Source organism: Coffea arabica, chromosome 11e, assembly GCF_036785885.1.
Source record: "Coffea arabica cultivar ET-39 chromosome 11e, Coffea Arabica ET-39 HiFi, whole genome shotgun sequence".
Taxonomy (NCBI): Eukaryota; Viridiplantae; Streptophyta; class Magnoliopsida; order Gentianales; family Rubiaceae; genus Coffea; species Coffea arabica.
Window position 1 is genome coordinate 52066442 of NC_092331.1, and position 22134 is coordinate 52088575.

At 36.2% G+C, this 22134-nt stretch overlaps 2 protein-coding genes across 3 annotated transcripts; one reads left to right on the forward strand and one right to left on the reverse strand.

The window, feature by feature from the left end:
• Positions 1 to 5891: 5891 nt before the first annotated feature.
• On the forward strand, positions 5892 to 9961 carry LOC113718954 (receptor-like protein EIX2). Of its 2 annotated transcripts, XM_027243891.2 has the most exons (4): positions 5892 to 6266; positions 6342 to 7415; positions 7515 to 8761; positions 9733 to 9961. In XM_027243891.2, exons 1-3 carry the CDS (start codon positions 5900 to 5902, stop codon positions 8759 to 8761), a joined length of 2688 nt encoding a protein of 895 aa, XP_027099692.2. In that variant the 5' UTR covers positions 5892 to 5899; the 3' UTR covers positions 9733 to 9961. The 2 variants fall into 2 exon arrangements, with proteins under 2 accessions (XP_027099692.2, XP_027099691.2); XM_027243890.2 differs by having other exon boundaries at positions 5892 to 7415.
• Positions 9962 to 12105: 2144 nt separating this feature from the next.
• LOC113718474 (uncharacterized) lies at positions 12106 to 13007 on the reverse strand. The gene is made up of 2 exons (XM_027243376.1): positions 12810 to 13007; positions 12106 to 12708 (listed from the first exon to the last, which is right to left on the reverse strand). The coding sequence occupies exons 1-2, from the start codon at positions 13005 to 13007 to the stop codon at positions 12106 to 12108; spliced, it is 801 nt and encodes a 266-aa protein (XP_027099177.1).
• Between the last annotated feature and the right edge of the window lie 9127 nt (positions 13008 to 22134).

A 22134-nucleotide genomic window follows, 5' to 3' on the forward strand; every position in this document is an offset into this window, starting at 1 on the left:
CTTTACACCCCAATAAGGCCCCTGGACCTGATGGTATGACTCCCTTTTTCTTTCAGCATTTTTGGGATGTATTGAAAAATGATCTTATTGCTGCCATCTCTAGTTTCTTCCATTCTGGTCAATTACTGCAAGCTATTAATGAAACTATTATCACGTTAATACCCACAGTTGAATTTCCTATATCTGTGTCTCAATATAGGCCTATTAGTCTGTGTAATGTCGTGTGCAGAATTATCTCTAAGATTCTTGTTAACAGGCTTAAACCCTTTCTGCACCATTGCATTAGTAGTAATCAGTCTGCTTTTATTCCTGGCAGACAAATCATAGATAACATTGTGGTTGCTCATGAAAGTATTCATTGTTTAAATCACAGAAGAACAGGATCTAATGAGTTTATGGCTCTTAAATTAGATATGACTAAAGCCTATGACAGAGTTGAGTGGCCTTTTGTTGTTAAGATGATGGAAAAAATGAGATTTTGTCAGACTTGGATAAGCTGGATTTTCAAATGTATGTCGTCTGTTGGGTTTTCTTTTAATGTGAATGGTGAAAGGAAAGGCTGGGTTAGGCCTTCAAGAGGGATAAGGCAAGGGGATCCACTATCCCCATACCTGTTCTTATTAGTATCTGAGGGTCTGTCTAGTCTGTTGAAACATGTTTTGGATGATCATTGTCTGACTGGACTAAAGTTGCCAAAGACAGTCCTGCTATTTCTCATTTGTTTTTTGCAGATGACACCCTCATTTTCTGTAGGGCCAGTATAGGAGAGGCTAAACAGGTGATGAAAATCTTGGAGATGTATGAAGCAGCTTCAGGACAGAAGATTAATTTAGATAAATCTTCTGTGTTTTTCAGTAAAAACACTAGGATGAGTAATAAGGCAGAAATCCTTAGGATACTAGGAGGGATGAAACAGGTGGATCAGAGCAAGTATCTTGGGTTACCTATGGTGATTGGGAGATCTAAAAATCAGGTTTTCAGCTATATCAAGGAAAGAGTGTTGGGGAAGCTTAAGGGGTGGAAAGAAAAACTGTTGAGTCAGGCTGGGAAGGAAGTGTTATTGAAATCTGTGATATTAGCAATGCCTGCCTATGCTATGTATTGCTGTAGGTTGCCTAAGAGCTTGTGTCAGGATATAAGTAGACAAATGGCCTGCTTTTGGTGGGGGGAGAGTGAAGGGAAGAGGAAGACTCATTGGGTAGGATGGGAGAAGCTAACTGCTGTCAAAGGGAGGGGTGGCTTGGGCTTTAGGGATTTGCAGGATTTTAATAGTGCTATGTTGGCTAAGATGTTATGGAGGATTCTGACACAACCTAATTTGTTGATGAGTAAGGTATTAAAGGGAAAATACTTCAAAGGGGAATCTGTTTGGAAAACACAGATAAGGGCAGGTGATTCTTGGATCTGGAAGAGCATAATGAGTGCAAGGGGGGTGTTGGAAAGAGGAGCCAGGAAAAGAATAAGGGATGACAAAACAGTGGATATTTGGAAGGACAGGTGGATACCAGGTGGAGGAACGGGCATGGTGTATACTCAAAGGCCTGCAGGGTGTCATGTCCAGAAGGTACATGAGCTGATCCAGAATGGGAAGTGGAATAGAGCTGTAATGGAGTCTTTGCTAAGTGAGGAGGACTGCAGGAGGATAGAAGGAACTCCAATTAGTCTATGTGCTGGAAAGGACAAGTTGGTGTGGCCACTTACCAAATCTGGTCAGTATTCTGTCAGAACTGGATATATGCTGGCTAGAGATATGAGGGGGGAATTGAGAAGGAAGGATCAACATGAGGCTAGCAATAGCAGGAATGAACACAACTCTAAAGCCTGGAGGATGCTATGGGGGTTAGACATCAAACATAAACTGAAGCATTTTATCTGGAAATGTTTGCATGGTGTCTTGCCAGTCAACGAGGTGATCAGAAGGAGAATTGGTCAGGGTGTGGATAAATGCAGGTGTTGTGGGGAGTTGACAGAAACTTTGGAACACATGTTTTTCTTTTGTAGGCATGCTGAGGATATATGGAAGGCAGCTCCAATTGATTGGGATGGGTTAAGAGAGTATAGGCACAGCTTTTGGCTTTGGTGGAATAGTTTGATGGAAGCAAATGACAGAGTGGAAGGAAGAAACCACATTGCTTTGACAATGAATATACTTTGGCAGATATGGAAATCAAGAAATCAGGTGCAGTTTGAGGAAAGGAGTAACTGCCCTGGGAGAATAACGAGTAAAGCTGTGCAGGAGTGGGCTGAGTATTCAGATGTTAGGAAGGGGATGGCTAATGTTGAGGAAAGGAAGAAGGAACAGGTAGCTGGGGTAAGTAGTTGGCTCCCACCCCCTCAGGGCTGTATTAAACTAAACACTGATGCAGCCTTGGTGTTAAAAGATAGAAGAATTGGCTGGGGAGTAGTGGCCAGGAAGGAAGATGGAGAGGTTATAGGAGCTTGGGCAGGTGGTGAAAGCAGGAACGGAATCCCAGCAGTGGAGGAGGCTTTTGCTATCAAAAAAGCTGTGATTAAGGCTAGACTGTGTGGCTGGAACAAGGTTGAGATACAATCTGATTGGAAACTGATGGTGGACAAGCTTAGGGAGAGAAATGTGGATGATCCAGTCACGGGGACCATATTAAGTGATGTCTTGATTTTAAGTCATGGTTTTGATGTTTGCCATTTCTCTTTTGTCAAAAGAGTAGGCAATCGTGTGTCTCATAAGTTGGCGAAATTTGCCACACGCTTGCAGGATGAAATTAGTTGAAAGGATTCCTTTCCAATTTGGCTTACTAGTTTAGCCAAGAATGATGTAAGAGCAGTTGCTCCAACTCTGTAATTTCTGTTTTGGTTATAAAATTTGCTATCGTTTGGAAAAAAAAAAAAATATTGACAAGAGCAATGTGAGCAATGTGCTGTCTACAAAGAAAGTTGCAGACAGAAACTAGAGAAAAAGTAACGCCCAAAGCTTCCAAGGAATCCTGGAATTTACAGGGCCTTCGCCAGAGTCTTTCTATAATGCTGTACTAGTTTTCTCAGCTACCCTACCCTACATGCATTTGTCTTTTCTGAGTCTTTCTATAATGCTGTAATGAGCTATCGTTTGGCAAACACATTTTTGGTCAAATTTATCTTCAACAAATTTTCTAATAATTTTAAAAAAAAATTTAAAAATTTTAAATTATATATTTAAAAATATCTAAAAATTTACATATTTTTAAAAAAAATTTTATAATAATTTACAATAAAATTTTAGATAAATATTCAAAAAATTCATTTATCAAAGAGAGCCTAGATTTAGATTTCCTCAGCTAGGCAAGTCTTTCTATAATGCTATAGCAAATTTCTCTGCTACCATACATGCATATGTAATTTTCTTAGCTACTATACATGCATTTGTCTTTTTCAAGTCTTCGCTAGACTCCATAGGTCTTCACTAGAGCATGCGCGCATTTGTCTTTTATAAAGTCTTCGCTAGACTCCTCGGGTCTTCGCTAGACCATGCATGCATTTGTCTTTTATTAAGTCTTCACTTCATTCCTTGGGTCTTCGCTAGACTCTATAATACAGTCGTAGTGTTCAATGTTTTAAAGCTCAGACAGCTAGTTGAATCGATGAGGTGTTAGGTTAAGATTCTCGATTTAATTTTGGTTCAATAATTTTTTAAAAAATAATTTATATAAATATATATGTACAAAATAAGACATGTAATGGATTCATTTAAAACTTTATATGATAAAAAGTTTAATTTTTTTGAATAACTTGGATATTCAAAAATAATTTTTTTAAATTATAAGTTGAAACAAATAAATTTTATCTCAATTTCAATTATATTTACCACAAAATAATCTTAAATTCAATCCAAAATATACCACAATATTTTGAAATTATACAAAATCCACGTTTATGGGAATTTAGATATTGTGAGTTTAAATTTTAATTTACGTATTTGGGATTTAGAAATTACAATTAAAATAAAAAGAAGTTTGGAGTTTAAAGGAAGTCAGAAGAATCTAAAATTAAAATGCAAACTTGATAAGAAACAAAAAATGAGATAAAAGTGAGTGGTTATGGTATTTAATAATTAGCCTTTAGGGTTTAAGAAAAATAATTCTTTTTTTAACTTTTTTTAAATTAATGGACAAAAATAAAATTAAAAGATGGAAGACGTTAAGATGATGGGCTGGGCTAAAATTTCCCTCAAATTTTGCTTCCTCCATGTGTATAAAAGGCGGAAGACCTCTGCTTTGGCTTGGGGAATTTCAGCCATTAATGTAGCACCAAATGTATTCAAGTGATCTACAGGTCTAATGATTAAAGTTAAAATTCTAAAACATAAAAGTTCTGGATTTTAATTTTCCATTCTCTCCTCACTTCTTAAATTCGATTCTTTTTTTTTTATTAGAAAAAATACAAAAAATTATCAGCAGTGGAAGGTCCCGTTGAAGAAGAAGATTACTTCGACTGGGAACTAACTAATTTGAGGGAAGGTCCCGTTGAACATGTTTTAGATCTTTTGTGAAACAATTTGAGGGAAGAAAGCAATTTTGAAAAGCTCAGGACGTCCGAGAGTGGGCAATTAATTGCAAACAACGTTTGGAGACTTGCAAGTTTTTCCTTTATAAGTTTGTATAGTTTTCAAGAGTTCGAGGAGAGGATGGCGTTGTTCATCTCAGATCAAAGTTTGTATAGTTTTTCCTTTGGGATGAAACAGATTTTCGCAAAAACATTTTATATATTGAAGGAACCACAAGTTGTATTTGGATATCTTGAAGTTTTTAACAGAAACCTTACGTCCATGGGGCAAATCGTATGTCTTGAGTTCAAGGGGACAAACAATTACTCACCAATACTTTTTCTTCTTAAAGTGGAACTAACTTTTTTAAAATTTTTAATAAGAGGCTTCAAACCTTACACCGGAGGATCGAGGGAAAGGAAAGAATTTAAGAATCAAATCAAGGATCATAGTTACGTAAATAATGCCCCGTTTCACCTAATTTACGTCTTTGACAAAGCTAATAACAATTTTGTCATTTATTATATAAGTTTTTGAGTTTTCCCAAAACACTACAACCATCCCTCATTTCTTTGATTTTGTAATTCCCATTAGAACTAATCAAGCTCTTCAGCTTTTTTTTTTTTTTTTTTTTTTTGTCAATTTTGGCATTTCAATTTTAGAATATTTGCCAGATATTTGATTAGTTTGGTGATTTTCTTGTCAAGCACTTCATATTATTCTAAACTGTAAAAGTGAGGATCAAAACTTTTTTTTTTTTTAATGGTGATGATCAAAACTGTTTTTTTTTTTAAAATTATTAATTACTAATTAGCTAACTTAACTAACTATAATTACTGTTGGTTTTTCTTTTGACCGCAACTTTTTGATGGTTTCAGACCCACCAAAATGTTTAGGTTACAAAAAAGTTTTATGAAAGAATGTTTTCATTGGAGAAGGAACCATGGATCCATCCACACCAATTTTTTAAGGGCTGGCAGCATAAGCAAGATTCTCAATATAAGCATGCAACAGAGAGGACGTAATTTCTGTGTTACTCCACTTTAATGAAGATAGTCTTAAGACCATTTGCTTAACAAAACATGTGAATTTTTAAGTAATAAACTCTATGTTGTGGTGAATCTTTGGTTAATTGATCCAACCCAATAAGAATCAGTTGGCCCATGCCAAATTCTGATATCAAATTTGCTAACAACTTTTCAATTTGAGAATTGTCAGCATCATAAAAGACATAAAAAAGTTGTTGGAGTTTTATCACATTATTATCAACAATCAATTGCATGCAACTGATTCATATAACCATCAAAAAGTTGTTGTGGTTTTGTCATCTTCCTACAAACATTACCGACCGCAGTTGATGCTTTATCACTTGTATAAATGGTACCACCCATCAAATAACCAATGTACCAAAGAAATCCAATGGGGCATCTGAATTTTCTTGATACTACTCCTTCATTACCATTCTTGCCCTTATTCATAACTATTTTGGTCGCCAGCCAAATTCCATTAGGCTGCACTAGAGAAGCCCATTCTTCAAATTTCACCTGCATTGAAAGTGAACGACAATCTCTTCTTCGATTCAAAGATAGCTTGACAGATGAATCCAATCGTCTATCATCATGGACCGGAGGAGACTGCTGTTCATGGAAAGGAATTGGTTGCCACAGAACAACTGGCCGTGTGGTGACACTTGATCTACGCAATTTGGAGCAACCTGAATTATATGAAGTTTACAATACTTCATATCATTGCAGATCTTGCCTAGCAGGTGACCAGTTAAGTCCATCTTTGGTCAATCTGACCAATCTACGATACTTGGACTTGAGTTTAAATAATTTTTCAGGAATTCAAATTCCCACATTTCTTGGATTGCTGAAAGACCTGAGATACCTCAATCTCTCAGATGCAGGATTTGTTGGTGAAGTTCCCCATCATTTAGGAAATCTCTCGCATTTAAGGTACTTAGATATTGGTTTTTCAAGTTCAAATAACATCCCAATAGATAATAACTTGAGGAGTAATGATGTGGGATGGGTCGCTAGGCTCTCTTCTCTTGAGTACCTGTTCCTGAGAGGAGTAAACCTTTCAAATGCTGGAGATGGGTTCCTAGCAGTTAACATGCTTCCTTTGCTGAAAACACTAGATTTGGAGAATTGTAGACTTGTAGTTCCTCATCTTTTACACGTCAATTTCACATCTCTTTCTTCCCTTAAACTTGGTTTCAATCAATTTCTCAACCCCACCCTGCCTCCTTGGTTGCGTAACTTAACCGGCCTCCAAGATCTTGACCTCGGTGCTAATAATTTAGATGACAAGGTTCATGATACATTTAGGCAAATGACCTCTCTAGTTAACCTCGAGCTGGAAGGAAACCACTTTGATACTTCAACATTGAGATCCATTTGCAACATTAGCAGTCTTACTAGTTTAGATATGAGTGATAATGAGTTGCAAGGGTCAATACCAAGTGAAATAGGCCAGTTTCCACAACTAACTCTACTAGGACTGTCCAATAATAGGCTAAATGATACCATCCCCTCCAGCCTTTGGCAACTCACCAAGTTACAAGAATTATACATTGGTGAAAATGCATTAACCGGTGAACTATCCGAACACCATTTTGCAAAACTCAGAGAGCTAAAGCGTTTGTACATTTCTCCTAACTTATTCTCTCTGCACGTGAGCTCCTCTTGGGTTCCTCCTTTTCAACTGCAATATATTGCGATGGCATCTGTCAAAATAGGGCCCCGGTTCCCAAATTGGCTACGCACGCAAAAGGAGATTGAAGCGCTAAATATGTACAATGCGAGCATTTCAGATGCCATACCCAGCTGGTTCGGAGTGCTTTCTAATGATTTTAGAGCCATAATTCTCTCCGGTAACAAATTGGAGGGATCTCTCAACTCAATTATTTCAGGTATTTAAAATTTGGATCTTTTTCAAAGTTCATTTACAGGACATAGTACAGTGGATGAGTTGTTGTTCTATTTTTTTTAATTAAATTTTTATGCAACAGCGGCTGATGCTGATAAAAAGGTTGTACAAATGTTGATTCTCCTCCTCAATGACAACCATTTCACTGGTAGTATCCCGGAAGACTTGTGCAAGTTGAAAACTTTAATTTATTTAGATCTGTCCGACAACCATTTGTCTGGAAGAATTCCTTTATGCTTGGGAAACTTGCGAAATTTGCGGTTCCTACGGTTGGCAAATAACAGCCTATATGGTCAGATCCCAGGTTCACTGGGTAACGTGGGTGAACTTATTATTCTGCAATTGAGTAAAAATAGATTTGATGGGAAGCTCCCTCCTTCAATGCAGAATCTGAAAAGATTGCAGTTCCTGGATCTGGGAGAAAATAGAATAGCGGGTACTATACCAGCGTGGATTGGGGAAAGGTTATCAGACTTGGAGTTTCTGACACTTCAGTCGAATAATTTCCACGGAGGTATCTCTAATACACTCTGCCAACTCCCATATCTTCAAGTGCTCAACCTAGCACATAATGATTTATCTGGATCTATTCCTCACTGCTTTAAAAACTTCACCGCGATGGAATCAACTAAATCAGGAACATTTCCGTTCTCAAACGAGTCTTATCTTGATCCCGTACTTCAAATCTTTAAGGCAGGAATAGAGCTTGAGTACTCAAAAAACATAGATTCTGTTAAATCCATTAGCCTCTCAGGAAATAATTTGGTCGGTGAAATCCCTGATGAGATAATGGGTCTCGTTGGGTTGCAAACTTTGAACCTTTCAAAAAACCATCTAAATGGAAGGATCCCCAAGAACATTGGCAATTTGAAGCAACTAGAAACACTTGATTTATCGATGAATGAACTCAGAGGTGAAATCCCTCCAAGCTTGTCGAGTATATACACATTGAGCTTTCTGAATTTGTCATACAATAAGCTATCAGGGCCAATACCATCAGGAAATCAACTTCAGACCTTGAATGATCCCATCTATGAGGGAAACATTGGACTCTGTGGGAAGCCACTCCTGAACAGCTGCCCAGCAGGCGAATCGCCAACAGAAAATGGGCCTGTTCTTGACGACAAAGGTCACAGCGAGTCTGATTTCTCATGGTTTTATGCCGGTTTTGGACCTGGATTCAGTGTTGGTGTAGTGGGAGTTGTGGGAATCCTTCAATTCAAGAAGTCATGGCGCTATGCAGTCTTCAAATGTTTGGAAAATGCCCATGACAGAATTTGGGTTATGATCGTATTGAAGACTTCTCGTCTACGGAGGAATTTCCATTGAGTAAGTATATGTACAAAAGCACATAACATTCTGTTTTTTCTTATTCTGCAATAAGGCACCACAATTCAATTGGCTGATTATCCATAATTACTTGCACCTATGTTTTTAGCGTTATTTATACTCTATGAACAAATGAATCCGAGCGCTTCAATAGAAAATCTATAGCTTGTTGAGAGGACGGCCCCCTTCGGACACAAGCTTGTTCTGAGGACGGCCACCTAGGACTGGGGGACGACGCACAATGGGTCAGAGGGACTCAGTCTCGGACTCGGCCACCCCCGTCAAAGTTGGCCTCTGATTGTGTCCAAAGAGTCCTCTGGTCCCCGTCTTCCACGGACGTTCCATCTTATTATTAATAGTAACAATTAAGATATTTTTAGGATAAATTACATTTTACCCCCTGTGGTTTACCCTTTTTTTTTTACGTAATCCCCCTATGGTTTCAAAAGCTATACATAACCCCCTCATGATTTGGATTAAAGTGTTAAAGTAACGGAAATAGTCACTCGTAACGGAACTTCTACAAATTGTACCATATAACCCCCGTATGATTTTTATATTTTACCATTTAACCCCCTTATGATTTTCAAAATATACACATAACCCCCCCTTGGTTAATACATAAATTTCAACTTTACATAACGGTATTTTTGATATTTTAGGTAACGCCGTTACGAGTGACTATTTCCGTTACTTTGACACTTTAATCCAAACCATAAGGGGGTTATATATAGCTTTTGAAACCATAGGGGTGTTATGTGAAAAATGCTAAATTACAGGGGGGTAAAGTGGAATTTGCCCATATTTTTATTAGAATCAATGGAAGTTACAAGAAATCTCAAGTTATTAATTTTTTTTTTACGCGAACAAACAAGCGAAAAATTATAGAAGTTATTAAACTTAAATACTTACTAATTATGCTTAGAGAACACTTACTCACATTTGTATTTTGTTGTGTTACAATGTGTTAGGCCTATAACCATTCAAGCTGTTGGTGCTGCTGGATCTGGTTTTAGAATGGAGACTTTCTTCAAGTATGGTAACTCCAGATGTAAATGTAATACAAGGATTAGTCATCCCCCCTGTAATCTCCGAGTTCTACATACAAGGATTTGTTCAAGTTAGACATAAACATTGTGAATTATTGCACCAAAAAAAAAACAGATAATAATATGAATTATGCTTGCTCTCTACAGACAATGACGACTTAATTTGAATAATTGATTTTTATAGACTGCTAATAAATGTACTAACTAGAGTCTAATGAAAACTCATTTAATGTGTGGTGCATCTTTGTTTGCTCAAAAGCAAATGTTCTATATAATCAGTTGAAAAATATTTTTACACAAGCAAATATAATTTGTGTCCTATAATTAATTCTTAATAAAATTTTGTAGACTAAATTTCTACCTTAAATTTTCAGAACTAAGTCGAAATTTGTTCATGCAATCAACAGCTTTATGCTATTTCTGTAAAAAGACTTTGTTGATTTTTTCATGGAAATTGCATAAAGATTGATCGAAATACTAATGCTGCAGTTTCTTTCAGCTTTCATTCATTCATTTCCTGAGGAACATTTTAACCACAAGTCATAAATGGGATTGCCTTTGCCGTCAACTTTGTTAGGCACCCAACAGCTCAACTTAATAAAGTAGCATCCATTACGTGACTACAGAACGTTTCCAATATGTGATTTTTATGCATTCTTTTCTTTGATCATCAGTTGAGAATTGTACAAAGGTTATCACTCCTTTGTCTCTGACAGAAGGAAAGGAGCAGGAGGGCTTATGCCTCTCTAGCAATTCTTCTGTAGACCCTTGACCAGTTCTCTACTCCTAACAAACATTTGATTCTTGCAAAAAATGACCAGATTGAGTCTCTCTTTGATAATCGGGCAAAATACACTTTATCCCTTGTGGTTTAGTATTTTTCATATAATCCTCCTATGGTTTTAAAAGTTATATATAATCCCATCATAGTTTGAATTAAAGTATCAAAATGACGGAATTTGTATCTATAACAGAGTCAACAAAATAATTAACGTACTCCTATGTATAGTTCAAAATTATTTATTAACAACAGGGGGGTTGTGTATATATTTTGTAAACTATAAAGAGGTTAAATGGTAAAACACTAAACCATAAGAGGGTTATATGGTAAAACATAAAATCATATGGGGTTATAATATCATGCATATTATGTTTATATTTTTTTAGTTATTTCAGCCATTTTAGTTTTTAAATAAGGGTAATTTCGACATTTTCGCTAGTTTCGTTATAAATGAATATTTTTGTCATTTTGACACTTTAATCCAAATTATGAGAGGGTTACAGATAACTTTGAAATCATAGAAGGATTATATGAAAAATCGCTAAACCACATAGGTAAAGTGTATTTTGCCCTTGATAACTTGAAGTCCTTGCAAGACTATCTACAAGATTCCACCAAAGAATCCAGTAATCACAAAGACGGTACTAATCAGAAATCCTGAAGGACAGATCAGAGATGTTGCATACAAGGCACAACCGCACAAGATCCGATTGAACACTATATATGTATCTAGTCATGCTTGTCAGTCGAAGAGATCGTGTTATATATTGGGTAAAATACATTTTACTCTTATGTGGTTTGATGATATTTCATATAACCTTCCGTAATTTCAAAAGATATATATAATTTGTCCGTAATTTTAGAACCCTGTTTAACAATTCTGTCATAATGTTACAGGTTTCAACGAAGACTTCAGGTCGTCTCATGAATTTGCTACCTTTTTGGGCAAACATTTAGAACCACAATTAACAATTCTGTCGTAATGTTACAGGCGTGTCGACGAAGACTCATCAATTTGCAACCTTTTTGGGCAAACATTTAGAACCATGCTTAACAATTCTGTCATGATGTTACAGGTTTCCACCAAGACTTCCAAGTCGTCTCGTCGATTTGTCTCCTTTGCCACCAAACAATTGGTTGATGGTTTTCTACTAGTTTCCACGAAGACTTTCTACTAAACCGTCACTGGGCTTTTTATCAAAGACCGATACCAAAGAAACCCAATGCTGCATCTTCTAAGTACTACTTGATAATTAACGATAGTCCTACTTTATGTACTACTTGATAAACCGTCACTGGGACTTCCTACTTGATGTATCATTCCCTATCTCAACATCCATTAAAATACAATATTCCATTTTAATTTTTTTCTTATTCCTTTGAATTCCAACAATTATTTATTGGGTAGACTATAAAATACAATAGACTACATAATAATATATAATACAAAAAATAACAAAAAAATTTTTTTTTTTCAAACGGCAACATCATATTAATCATAAAACAGTACAAAGTCAGAGTCTATCCTCCTTCAAGTCTGCTTGAGCTAGCTCTAGCAGCCATGCTGGGAAGTCACACTTCCATTCAGCAATATCTTTCAAATCTATAGCAAATTTTGCTAATTGATGACTTACAGAGTTGTTTGACCCTCTTGTGAAGGAGAAACAACATTTATCAAATTTAGTACGCAGGCTCCAAATATCTGCCAGTATAATAGCTATGCTACTCTCTTCCTCATACGCATTAATCTTATCTACCACCAATTTACAATCCGATTCAAACTCCACCTTCCTCCATCCCTCTCTCCTGGCTAGCCCCATCGCCTCCCTGATCACCAAGGCTTCCTCAACTTTTGCATCTGCACAGCATGTAGTTGGACATGCCCAGGATCTTATCACCCTCTCATGCCTATCTCTTGCCACAATGCCCCATCCAGCTTTGCCTCGCTTCATGTTCAGGGCTGCATCCGTATTGATCTTAATCCAATTATCTTGTGGTTTCTCCCAGCCTCTGGTTGCCCCCACCTTTCCTGCACTATTACCCTCTTCCACTATCCCTGCATCCTGGGCCAATTGATACTCATTCCATTCCAGCACTACCTTATCTACTACTGTATCCTTGGATCAATGCATTTATTGTTGAATTGCTTGTCATTCCTGGCCTTCCAAATCTGCCATAGAATATTCACAGTAAGAGCTATGTGTTCTTTCCCATTTACCCTACCCGTGGCCCCCCTAAGCTCTTCCCACCAATGCCAAAAACTCTTATTAAACACCTCCAAGCCCTCCCAGCTCAATGGAGCAGCTTTCCAAATTGCTCTAGCATTACTGCACATGAAAAACATATGCTCCAATGTCTCTATACTTTCTCCACAGCACCTACACACAGGATCCCCTTTCTCACATTTCGCCCTCATCACTGCATTGGTTGGTAAAATCCCCTGCAAACATGTCCAAATGAAGTGTTTTAACTTGGTCTAACAAAAAATTATTAAAAAATCCATTTTTTAGTCAAAATTTGCTTTTTTTAGTCTGTTAGTAATGTTAGAACTCAAAGGGACAAGAAAAAAAATTAAAATGAAATGTTCATAAAGCATACATATAGCCATTTAATAGATGGTTGAATAGGGAATGATACATGAAGTGAAGTAGAAGATCCTTTACGGAATGTTTTGGCGGGTAGTCATTGCATCAACATCATGATTGGAACACTATCATTTTTTTTTTTAAAAAAGACTCATTCTTATCAATTGAACCAATTTGTGTTAGCAAAATGTATAATAATTAGTAAAGCGGGACGTCTTGATCCAAGTTCTCTACCGCTAGTTTAATGTCAACGATGTACATCACCTCTAACAATATCCTGAATTGCAAATTGAAACATCTTGGTTACTGAATTTTCCGAATGAAAAACTACTTGATTTCCATATCCACCGCCCCCAGTCTAGTACGAAGTCAACCAGAACAAGAAAAGAAAATTGGTATAATCTAGTAAAAAATGATAGAGAAATGTTAATTGCACTCTCTTTTATTAGTCTTACTCTCACTATCATTTTATAATATGATTTTTATTTATTAAATTGTATGATAAAATAAATAATTGAAGTGTGATTAACATTATGATATATATATATATATACCGTCTGAATAACTTCAAGCTGACTTAGTCAGCCATCATGACGCGGAAATGAAACCAAAGGCAATATTGACTTTTATCACCCGCATGGTCTTCGAGAATCATCAGTTACCAACTCCATCGACCAAACCATCAGTTATCACCTCCATTGACCAAAGGCACACAAATTTGCCGTGTTATCAAGGGGCGAAAACAAGCCTGCTATGTTTGAATTTTATACCTGGGGAAGGAAATATCATATAGTTAAAAAAAACTAATTTCTTGTTGATAGCTGTGTCAAAATCTTCTTTCTGCTTTGATTCATTGCAGTTTTTGCTTTCTCAATATCCTCCCCACCCCCAACAAAAACCAAAAAAAAAAAGTTTAAACAGAAAAAAGTTTAAACATCCCTTTGTTCCTTGTTACACATGGAATTCTCATCAATTTGGTACTTCTCCTTCTGGTCTGTGGTCAGCCTGGTTTTCTCAACAACCGGAATATATGCTTTACGCAGAGCAATCATCCCGGTATCTGATTTGGTTGAGTATTGGATTGGATGGTTGGAGGGTTGGATTGTTTTATCAGTTAGCTGTTCAGCTACTTGTGCATTCCTTTGTCGACCTCTATTGGAGCATGATCATACGCTTAAAACTTCTCAAAGTAACAAAATTTTCCTGAACTTTAATGGAGATTTCATGACAGTTCATACTCCTTTAACTTCTTTGGCATTTTTGGCATACTTTACAACTCCAGGAAACAGATGGAACACAGCAAAGGCAGCTGCGGTGCTAGTCTCTGCTGTATTATGGCTGCTACTGGGCTCAAAACCAATTACTCAGGGATTCAAATATTCTCAGGCCATGGGAAACTTCTTAACCGGTTTTGCTGGTCCTTTAAGGATGTATCCTCGTCATACAATTTTCTGGTTTTTCATTCAAGCTCTAGTGCTATCAACTTTATCTGTTCTACAATCTCCAAGTTTGTGGGATTCATATTTGAGCTTGATATTGATTCATGCATCCATTCCAAGTTCCCTATTACGGTTAGCTTCTACGTTGAAGAAATTAGAGGGATCACCATCTATGGCAGCATACGCTTATAAACATCGAAAAATCCTCGAAATTATACTGGGATGTTTGGGAACTGTTTTTGTCCAATACTACTTCAAAGCCAAATCTATCCCTCTCATGTTATCTTACTTGTCTTTGGCTATTGCCTGGCTGGGGAATCTCGCGAACGTCGGGCTTTGCACTGATTTTGGGATTTTTCATTTCCTTGTTACTGCAAGCTTGGAATGTGCTGTGAGTCTATTTGGTCTCCATTTTCATACTTTCCTCGTCGTTGCGGCTGGAATTTTCTTGATGGTCTTGAAGTGGAAGATCGTGGAGGTCGAATTCATATCATTGAGGTATGATGGCATGCAAGAAAGCGTCCTGAAGGATTTGAAACGTTTGGAGGAATTGTATGGTGGCCATGACCCCGCCATCCAAATGCAGCAGTTGGAGCAACCCAACAATGTTGTCTAAACTTGAAGATGCCAGAGGATAAGATGCATAATAGATGGGTTATATACTTATATTCTCATGAATTACAGTTGATTATGTTGATTTAGCAAAGGAAACGTTTGTTCGTAATTACATGTTCTAGGATTAAATACCAAAATGATTTGTGGTCAAAGGGATGCTCATATAAACTCTCTGTAGTTTAAAAATCTACTTTTTATCTCTTTATGGTATTAAGTTAGAGTGAAATATTTAAATTTCTCTCGTACTTCGCCGTCATAAAAGTTAGATTGGTAATTAAGTTATCACTTATTAAGTGAAAATGTATTGATGCAAATTTTCTTCAAGGACTAAAGTTGCAATTTCAGAAGATGGTCATCTTTTTCCTCGAGAATGCCTTTGCCGTTTGTCTTTTCCAACCATATTACGACCCTGGCCAAATTAGAACTACCTGGATTTCAAAAAGGAAAATGGCCAATTTCATTTTTGAACTTTTTGTTGGTACCGCTTTAATTCCTAACTTTTATTTATGATCAATTTGATATTTAAATTTATTTTGTAGCTTTAATTAAGGACCTCCGTGGTAGCACCACTATCTAGAATCGATCTGACTCCTAATTAACTAATTAAACAAGAACATTATGGGAGCGTCACTCATGAAATTGTAATAAAACAAGTAAATCGTGTAAAAAATCACCAGATAAAACTTTTTTAGAGTTTAATCTTGTGAAATTTAAAAGTTTAATCTTGTGAAATAGTAGTATGTATCTAGTCATGCTTGTCAGTAGAAGAGGTCATTATATATCGAGTAAAATACACTTTACTCTTCTGTGATTTAATGATTTTTCATACAACCCTTCCGTAGTTTCAAGAGGCATACATAACCTCCTTAATTTGTCACCTTTTCCACCAAACTTTTAGAACCGTGCTTAACATTTCTGTCATAATGTTACAGGTTTCAACGAAGACTTCAGGTCGTCTCAATTTGCCACCTTTTTGGGCAAACATTTAGAACCACAATTAACAATTCTGTCAAATGTTACAGGCGTCAACGAAGACTCATCAATTTGTCACCTTTTTGGGCAAACATTTAGAACCATGCTTAACAATTCTGTCGTAATGTTACAGCTTTCCACGAAGACTTCAAGTCGTCTCATCAATTTGCCACCTTTTTGGGCAAACATTTAGAACCACAATTAACAATTCTGTCATGATGTTACAGGCATCAACAAAGACTCATCAATTTGTCACCTTTTTGGGCAAACATTTAGAACCATGCTTAACAATTCTATCATAATGTTACAGGTTTCCACGAAGACTTCAAGTCGTCTCATCAATTTGCCACCATTTTGGGCAAACATTTAGAACCATGCTTAACAATTCTGTCGTAATGTTACAGGTTTCCACGAAGACTTCAAGTCGTCTCATCAATTTGCCTCCTTTTTGGGCAAACATTTAGAACCATGCTTAACAATTCTGTCATGATGTTACAGGTTTCCACCAAGACTTCCAAGTCGTCTCGTCGATTTGTCTCCTTTTCCACCAAACATTTGGTTGATGGTTTTCTACTAGTTTCCACGAAGACTTTCTACTAAACAGGTTTAGAACCGTCACTGGGGCTTTGTATCAAAGACCGATACCAAAGAAACCCAATGCTGCGTCTTCTAAGTACTACTTGATAATTAACGATAATGTTCTCATTATTAAGTATTAGGTATTCATGGCATAAACTTGCCCAATTCAATCTGGCAATTAATTGGACATATTGAAGCCAGCCTTGGTATGGTTACAGGATCAAAGGATACGTTTATACAACTCAATGGCCGAAAGTCTCATTTAAATATTTTGATAATCAAAATAAGAATTTTTCTTTGGCAAATTAAATTCAAGATCCATTTTCACGAGCTCCAATTCAAATTGTCTTCCTCTTTAGCAATTGAAATATCAAAACTCACCGACATGTATCAACTAATAGACTCAAGGTGCGTTTGATAAACATGTATTAACTCGTATCAACCAAAATCTGAGGTCTAAAATTTGAAATTTGAAATTTATTAAGTTACTGAACTATTAAATCTGAATTTGATATGACTTATTATTTGAAAACACTGAATATAGTAAGCCTATTGTATAGTTATAGACAACTGAATATTGAATTTTATATAATTTATAAAATTGACCTTATGTTGATTTATTCATTAATGATGTTATTAAAATGTTATATTTATTGGTAATATATATTATTTAATTTTTTTGAGCATAGATATTTAAAAATAAAACAAGAATGAACCACAAAAATAAATATAAAAATACAATATAAAAAATTTGTCTAAGAAAAACAAATTTATTTGAGAAAAAGAAATAAATTTTAGCACAATCTTCAATAGCTTCTTTTGCTCCCTTGTTAACATCTGTGGATACGATAAAAGAATTATTTTAACATAACAAAAGTACAAAAAAAATTCTTGCATTTTAACACAACTTATCACTTTTTTGTTTGGAGTATGTTTTGTCTAGACAATTTAGAACCACTTAATTAATTAATTAAGAAGTTCTAATTATCTTGAACTTGGGGGACAAACAATTACTCAGCCCCAAGTTCAAGAAGGTAAAGTGGAAATAACTTTTTCTTGTACCTATACTTTAATAAAATTTTAAACGCAGAACTTCCATCTTTCAGGTACGTTTTTGTATGACAAAATTGTTTTATGTTTGCTCTTTTATTTTTATGGATAATTCTATATACATATGGTGGATATTAGGGTGGTGTGCTTATAGCATAGAACCGAGCATGTATAACCTATAATCCAAGCTTTGTGCTTTGGGGGTAATTGGGATGGGTTCTTTTATTCTTAGCCCATAGGACAATGGATAAAAAAAGCCCGCCAGGAAATATTTTGTCTACAAAAATTGTACATTTAATGCAAAGGCACAATCAAGGGTGGCTGATAATACAAGTGTCTTGTAATGGGCTCACCCTTCTTTTTTGGGTTACTTATCCTGTGTCTTAGTGCATGGAAAAAGGGGGAAAAAAAGCTAATTACAATTTTTAAATTGTTTTAATAAGAGGCTCCAAACCTTACATCGGAGGAGGAGGGAAAGGAAAGAGTTTAAGACTCAAATCAATGATCTCATAGTTATGTAAATAATGCCCCGTATCACCTAATTTACATTTTCAACAAAGCTAATCACAATTTTGTCATTTATTATATAAGTTTTCGAGTTTTCCCAAAACACTACAACCATCCCTCATTTCTTTGATTTTGTAATTCCCATTTTTTTGGTTAATTTCAGCCTTTCAAGTTTAGGATATTTGACAGATATTGATTAATTTGATGATTTTCTTGTTAAACATTCTCATATTAATCTAAACTGTAAAAGTGAGGAACAAAACTGATTTTCTTTTAATAATGAAGTGAATCACCAGGTCAATTCTAACACCAAATTGATATCCTACCTACTAAATTGTGTGGCATGTATGTCACGACTGCCTTCCATTCACGGCAGAACAGCACGCCCGCATATTTTCAAGATATCATGACAATGTATGTAGGACTTCCTTCTTTCTCTTGTTTTGGAATGCAGACTTGAAATTGTCCATTTCTCGTCGTTTTTCTTCTAACCTCCACTTTTTGATGGTTGAAAGGCAACTCAGATGTTTTAGTTACATAAAAAAGTTTATTATGATGTTAAATGATGTTTTCATTGGAGGAAAAACAATACAGATCTGCATCAATTTATTTGGGCTAACAAAGATAGCACATTTCTCAAGAATTTGCAGGAAACAAAGAAATAAAAATCATATTCTGTTTTACTCCCCCTTAAATGTTGGGGGAACCTTTGGTTGATTAATCCAAGCTCATCATAAATCAGTTGGTCCATGCCATTGCCAAATTCGGATATTAAAATTTTCTAACAACTTTTCATTCTGGAAATTGTCAGCATCAGAAAAGAGAAAGTGCTCAACAGCTGTGAGACTTTCGCAACGGCTGTTGTGTGGTTTTATCACCTTCTTACGAACATTAACAGCCGCAGCTGATGCTTTATCACTCGTATAAATGGTACCACCCATCTGACCTTGTTTCATCAAATAACCAATGTACCAAAGAAATCCAATGAGGCATCCGAATTTTCTTGATACTACTTCTTCATTGTTGTCCTTGTTCTTATTCATAACTATTTTGGTCACCAGCTAAATTCCACTTGGCTTCACTGGACAAGCTCATTCTTCAAATTTCACCTGCATTGAAAGTGAACGACAAGCTCTTCTTCAGTTCAGAGATAGCTTGACAGATGAATCAAATCGTCTATCGTCATGGATTGGAGAAGACTATTGTTCATGGGATGGAATCAGTTGCAACAAAGTAACTGGCCATGTGGTGAAACTCGATCTATGCAATTCGGAGCAACCTGGATTCGAAATTTATTGTCATTGGTATCATTGCAGATCTTGCCTGGCAGGTCATCAGTTAAGCCCATCTTTGGTCAATTTGACCAATCTGCGGCACTTGGACCTGAGCTTGAATAATTTTTCGGGAATCCGGATTCCCACATTTCTTGGATTGCTCAAAGAATTGAGATACCTCAATCTCTCGGATGCAGGGTTTGTTGGTGAAGTTCCCCATCATTTGGGAAATCTCTCGCATTTAAGGTACTTAGATATTGGTGTTGTTTTAGGTGGAATTATTCAGAATAAATTGACAAGTAATGATCTTGAATGGGTCGCTAGGCTCTCTTCTCTTGAAACCCTGTCCCTAAACAGTGTAGACCTTTCGGGTGCTCAAGATGTGTTCAACGCAATTAACATGCTTCCTTTGCTAAAAGCACTAGATTTAGAGGGTTGTAGACTTACCATTCCTCATCTTTTACATGTCAATTCCACATCTCTTTCTTCCTTGGATCTCAGTGCCAATCAATTTATCAACCCCACCATCGCTCCTTGGCTGGGTAACCTTACGGGCCTCCAAGATCTTAATCTTCGTTTTTGTTATCTAGGTGGTGAGGTTCATGATACATTTGAGCAAATGGGATCTCTAGTTAAACTCAATCTGTATGGAAACTGCTTTGATACTTCAACATTGAAATCCATTTGCAACATTAGCAGTCTTACTAGTTTGCAGATGACTGAAAATAACTTGCAAGGGTCAATACCAAATGAAATAGGTCAGCTTCGGAAACTAACTGGACTATATTTGTTCTTTAATGAGTTAAATGGGACGATTCCTTCAAGTCTTTGGGAACTCACCAAGTTACAAACATTAGGGGTCTGTTTGGTTGGAAGTAAAATGTTTTCCTTGGGAAAATATTTTCCGCGGAAGTAATTTTCCATGAAAATCATTTCCCTTTCATCATTTTCAGGTGTTTGGTTAGCTTATTAAAAATATTTCTTACTTTATTTTTCTGGTGCTTGTTTAACTTTTGAAATATTTTCACTTTTATCTCTATCTTTACTTTCTACACATTATAACTACATACTTCTTCCCATGCAAAATAAGAAAATTTATCTCATTGTTTAACTTTAAAAAATCTTGGAGAAATGTATATATGAATAAAAAATATCTCCTTAAACAATAAACAAATTGCTGGCCATTTAGTGTCAAATATCAATCACATGCAATGCTTATTGTGACATATATCTTGCACTCTCACTGCTGAAAATTTCTCTAGAAAAGAATGTCCCTATTATACATAATTAATTACTAGCATAGGATGAGCAGGATGAGGTTTTTTTTTATTTTGAATATACTGGGGGAGGGTTGGGTGGTACGGGGGAGGGAGTGTAAGGAAGAGGTCATGGGTTCGAGTCCTTCTGTTTACACTAAAAAAAAAAGAACATACTATAAGATGTTTTCAGTAAGTTTGGAACATACTACTGGCGGGATGCATGCATTTCGGAAAACAACTTCAGTAAGTTTGGAAGGGAAGTTGTTTTCCATAAGATGAGTAAAAATATTTTACATAGGAAAATGTTTTCAGTAACTTTTGTGCAACCAAACACGGGAAATTAGGAAAATATTTTCTAGGAAAATATCCGAAACAAACGGACCCTAGAAGTAGATAGAAATTCATTAACTGGTGTACTATCTGAACACCATTTTGTGAAACTCAGAGAGCTAAATAGTTTGTACATTTCTTATAACTTCCTCTCTCTGCACGTGAGCTCCTCTTGGGTTCCTCCTTTCCAACTAAGGCACATTACGATGGATTCTATCGAAACAGGGCCCCAGTTTCCAAATTGGCTCCGGACCTAAAAGGATATTGAAGTGTTATTCATGCAAAATGTGAGCATTTCGGATGCCATACCCAGCTGGTTTGGACTGCATTTTAATTATCTTAAAGCCTTAGATATCTGCCGTAACAATTTGGAAGGATCTCTAAAGTCATTTGCAACAGGTATTTTGAATTTGGATCTTTCACGAAGTGCATTTGCAGGAAATAGTAGCTGATTATTATTATTATTATTTTATGCAGCAGTTGCCGATGTTGATAAAGAGGCTATAAAAATAGAGTCTCTTTACCTCGGTCACAACCGTTTCATAGGTAGTATCCCAGAAGACTTGTGCAGGTTGAAAACTTTAATGGTTTTAGATCTATCCAACAACCATTTGTCTGGAAGCATTCCTTTGTGCTTGGGTAACTTGCGACATTTGGTCGCCCTAAGTTTGTCAGATAACAACCTATGTGGTCAGATCCCAAGTTCACTAGGTAACTTGGAGGAACTTGGTACTCTGCATTTGAGTGGAAATAAATTTGATGGGAAGCTTCCATCTTCAATGCAAAACCTGATAAGATTGCAAACCCTTGATCTCGGAGAAAATTGAATACAGGATATTATACCAGTGTGGATTGGGGAAAGGTTATCGGACTTGAAGTTTCTGAGACTCGAGTCAAATAATTTCCATGGAGGTATTCCTGATAAATTCTGCC

What these genes read in the sequence shown, in the direction of transcription:
- LOC113718954 (XM_027243890.2), top strand. Translation starts at nt 5,900, where the DNA reads ATGTACCAAAGAAATCCAATGGGGCATCTGAATTTTCTTGATACTACT. An exon ending in TCTCAACTCAATTATTTCAG is followed by an intron (nt 7,416 to 7,514) that starts GTATTTAAAATT and finishes TTTATGCAACAG; the next exon opens with CGGCTGATGCTGATAAAAAG.
- LOC113718474 (XM_027243376.1), bottom strand. Translation starts at nt 13,007, where the DNA reads ATGAGGGCGAAATGTGAGAAAGGGGATCCTGTGTGTAGGTGCTGTGGA. An exon ending in TTAGGGGGGCCACGGGTAGG is followed by an intron (nt 12,709 to 12,809) that starts GTAAATGGGAAA and finishes CATTGATCCAAG; the next exon opens with GATACAGTAGTAGATAAGGT.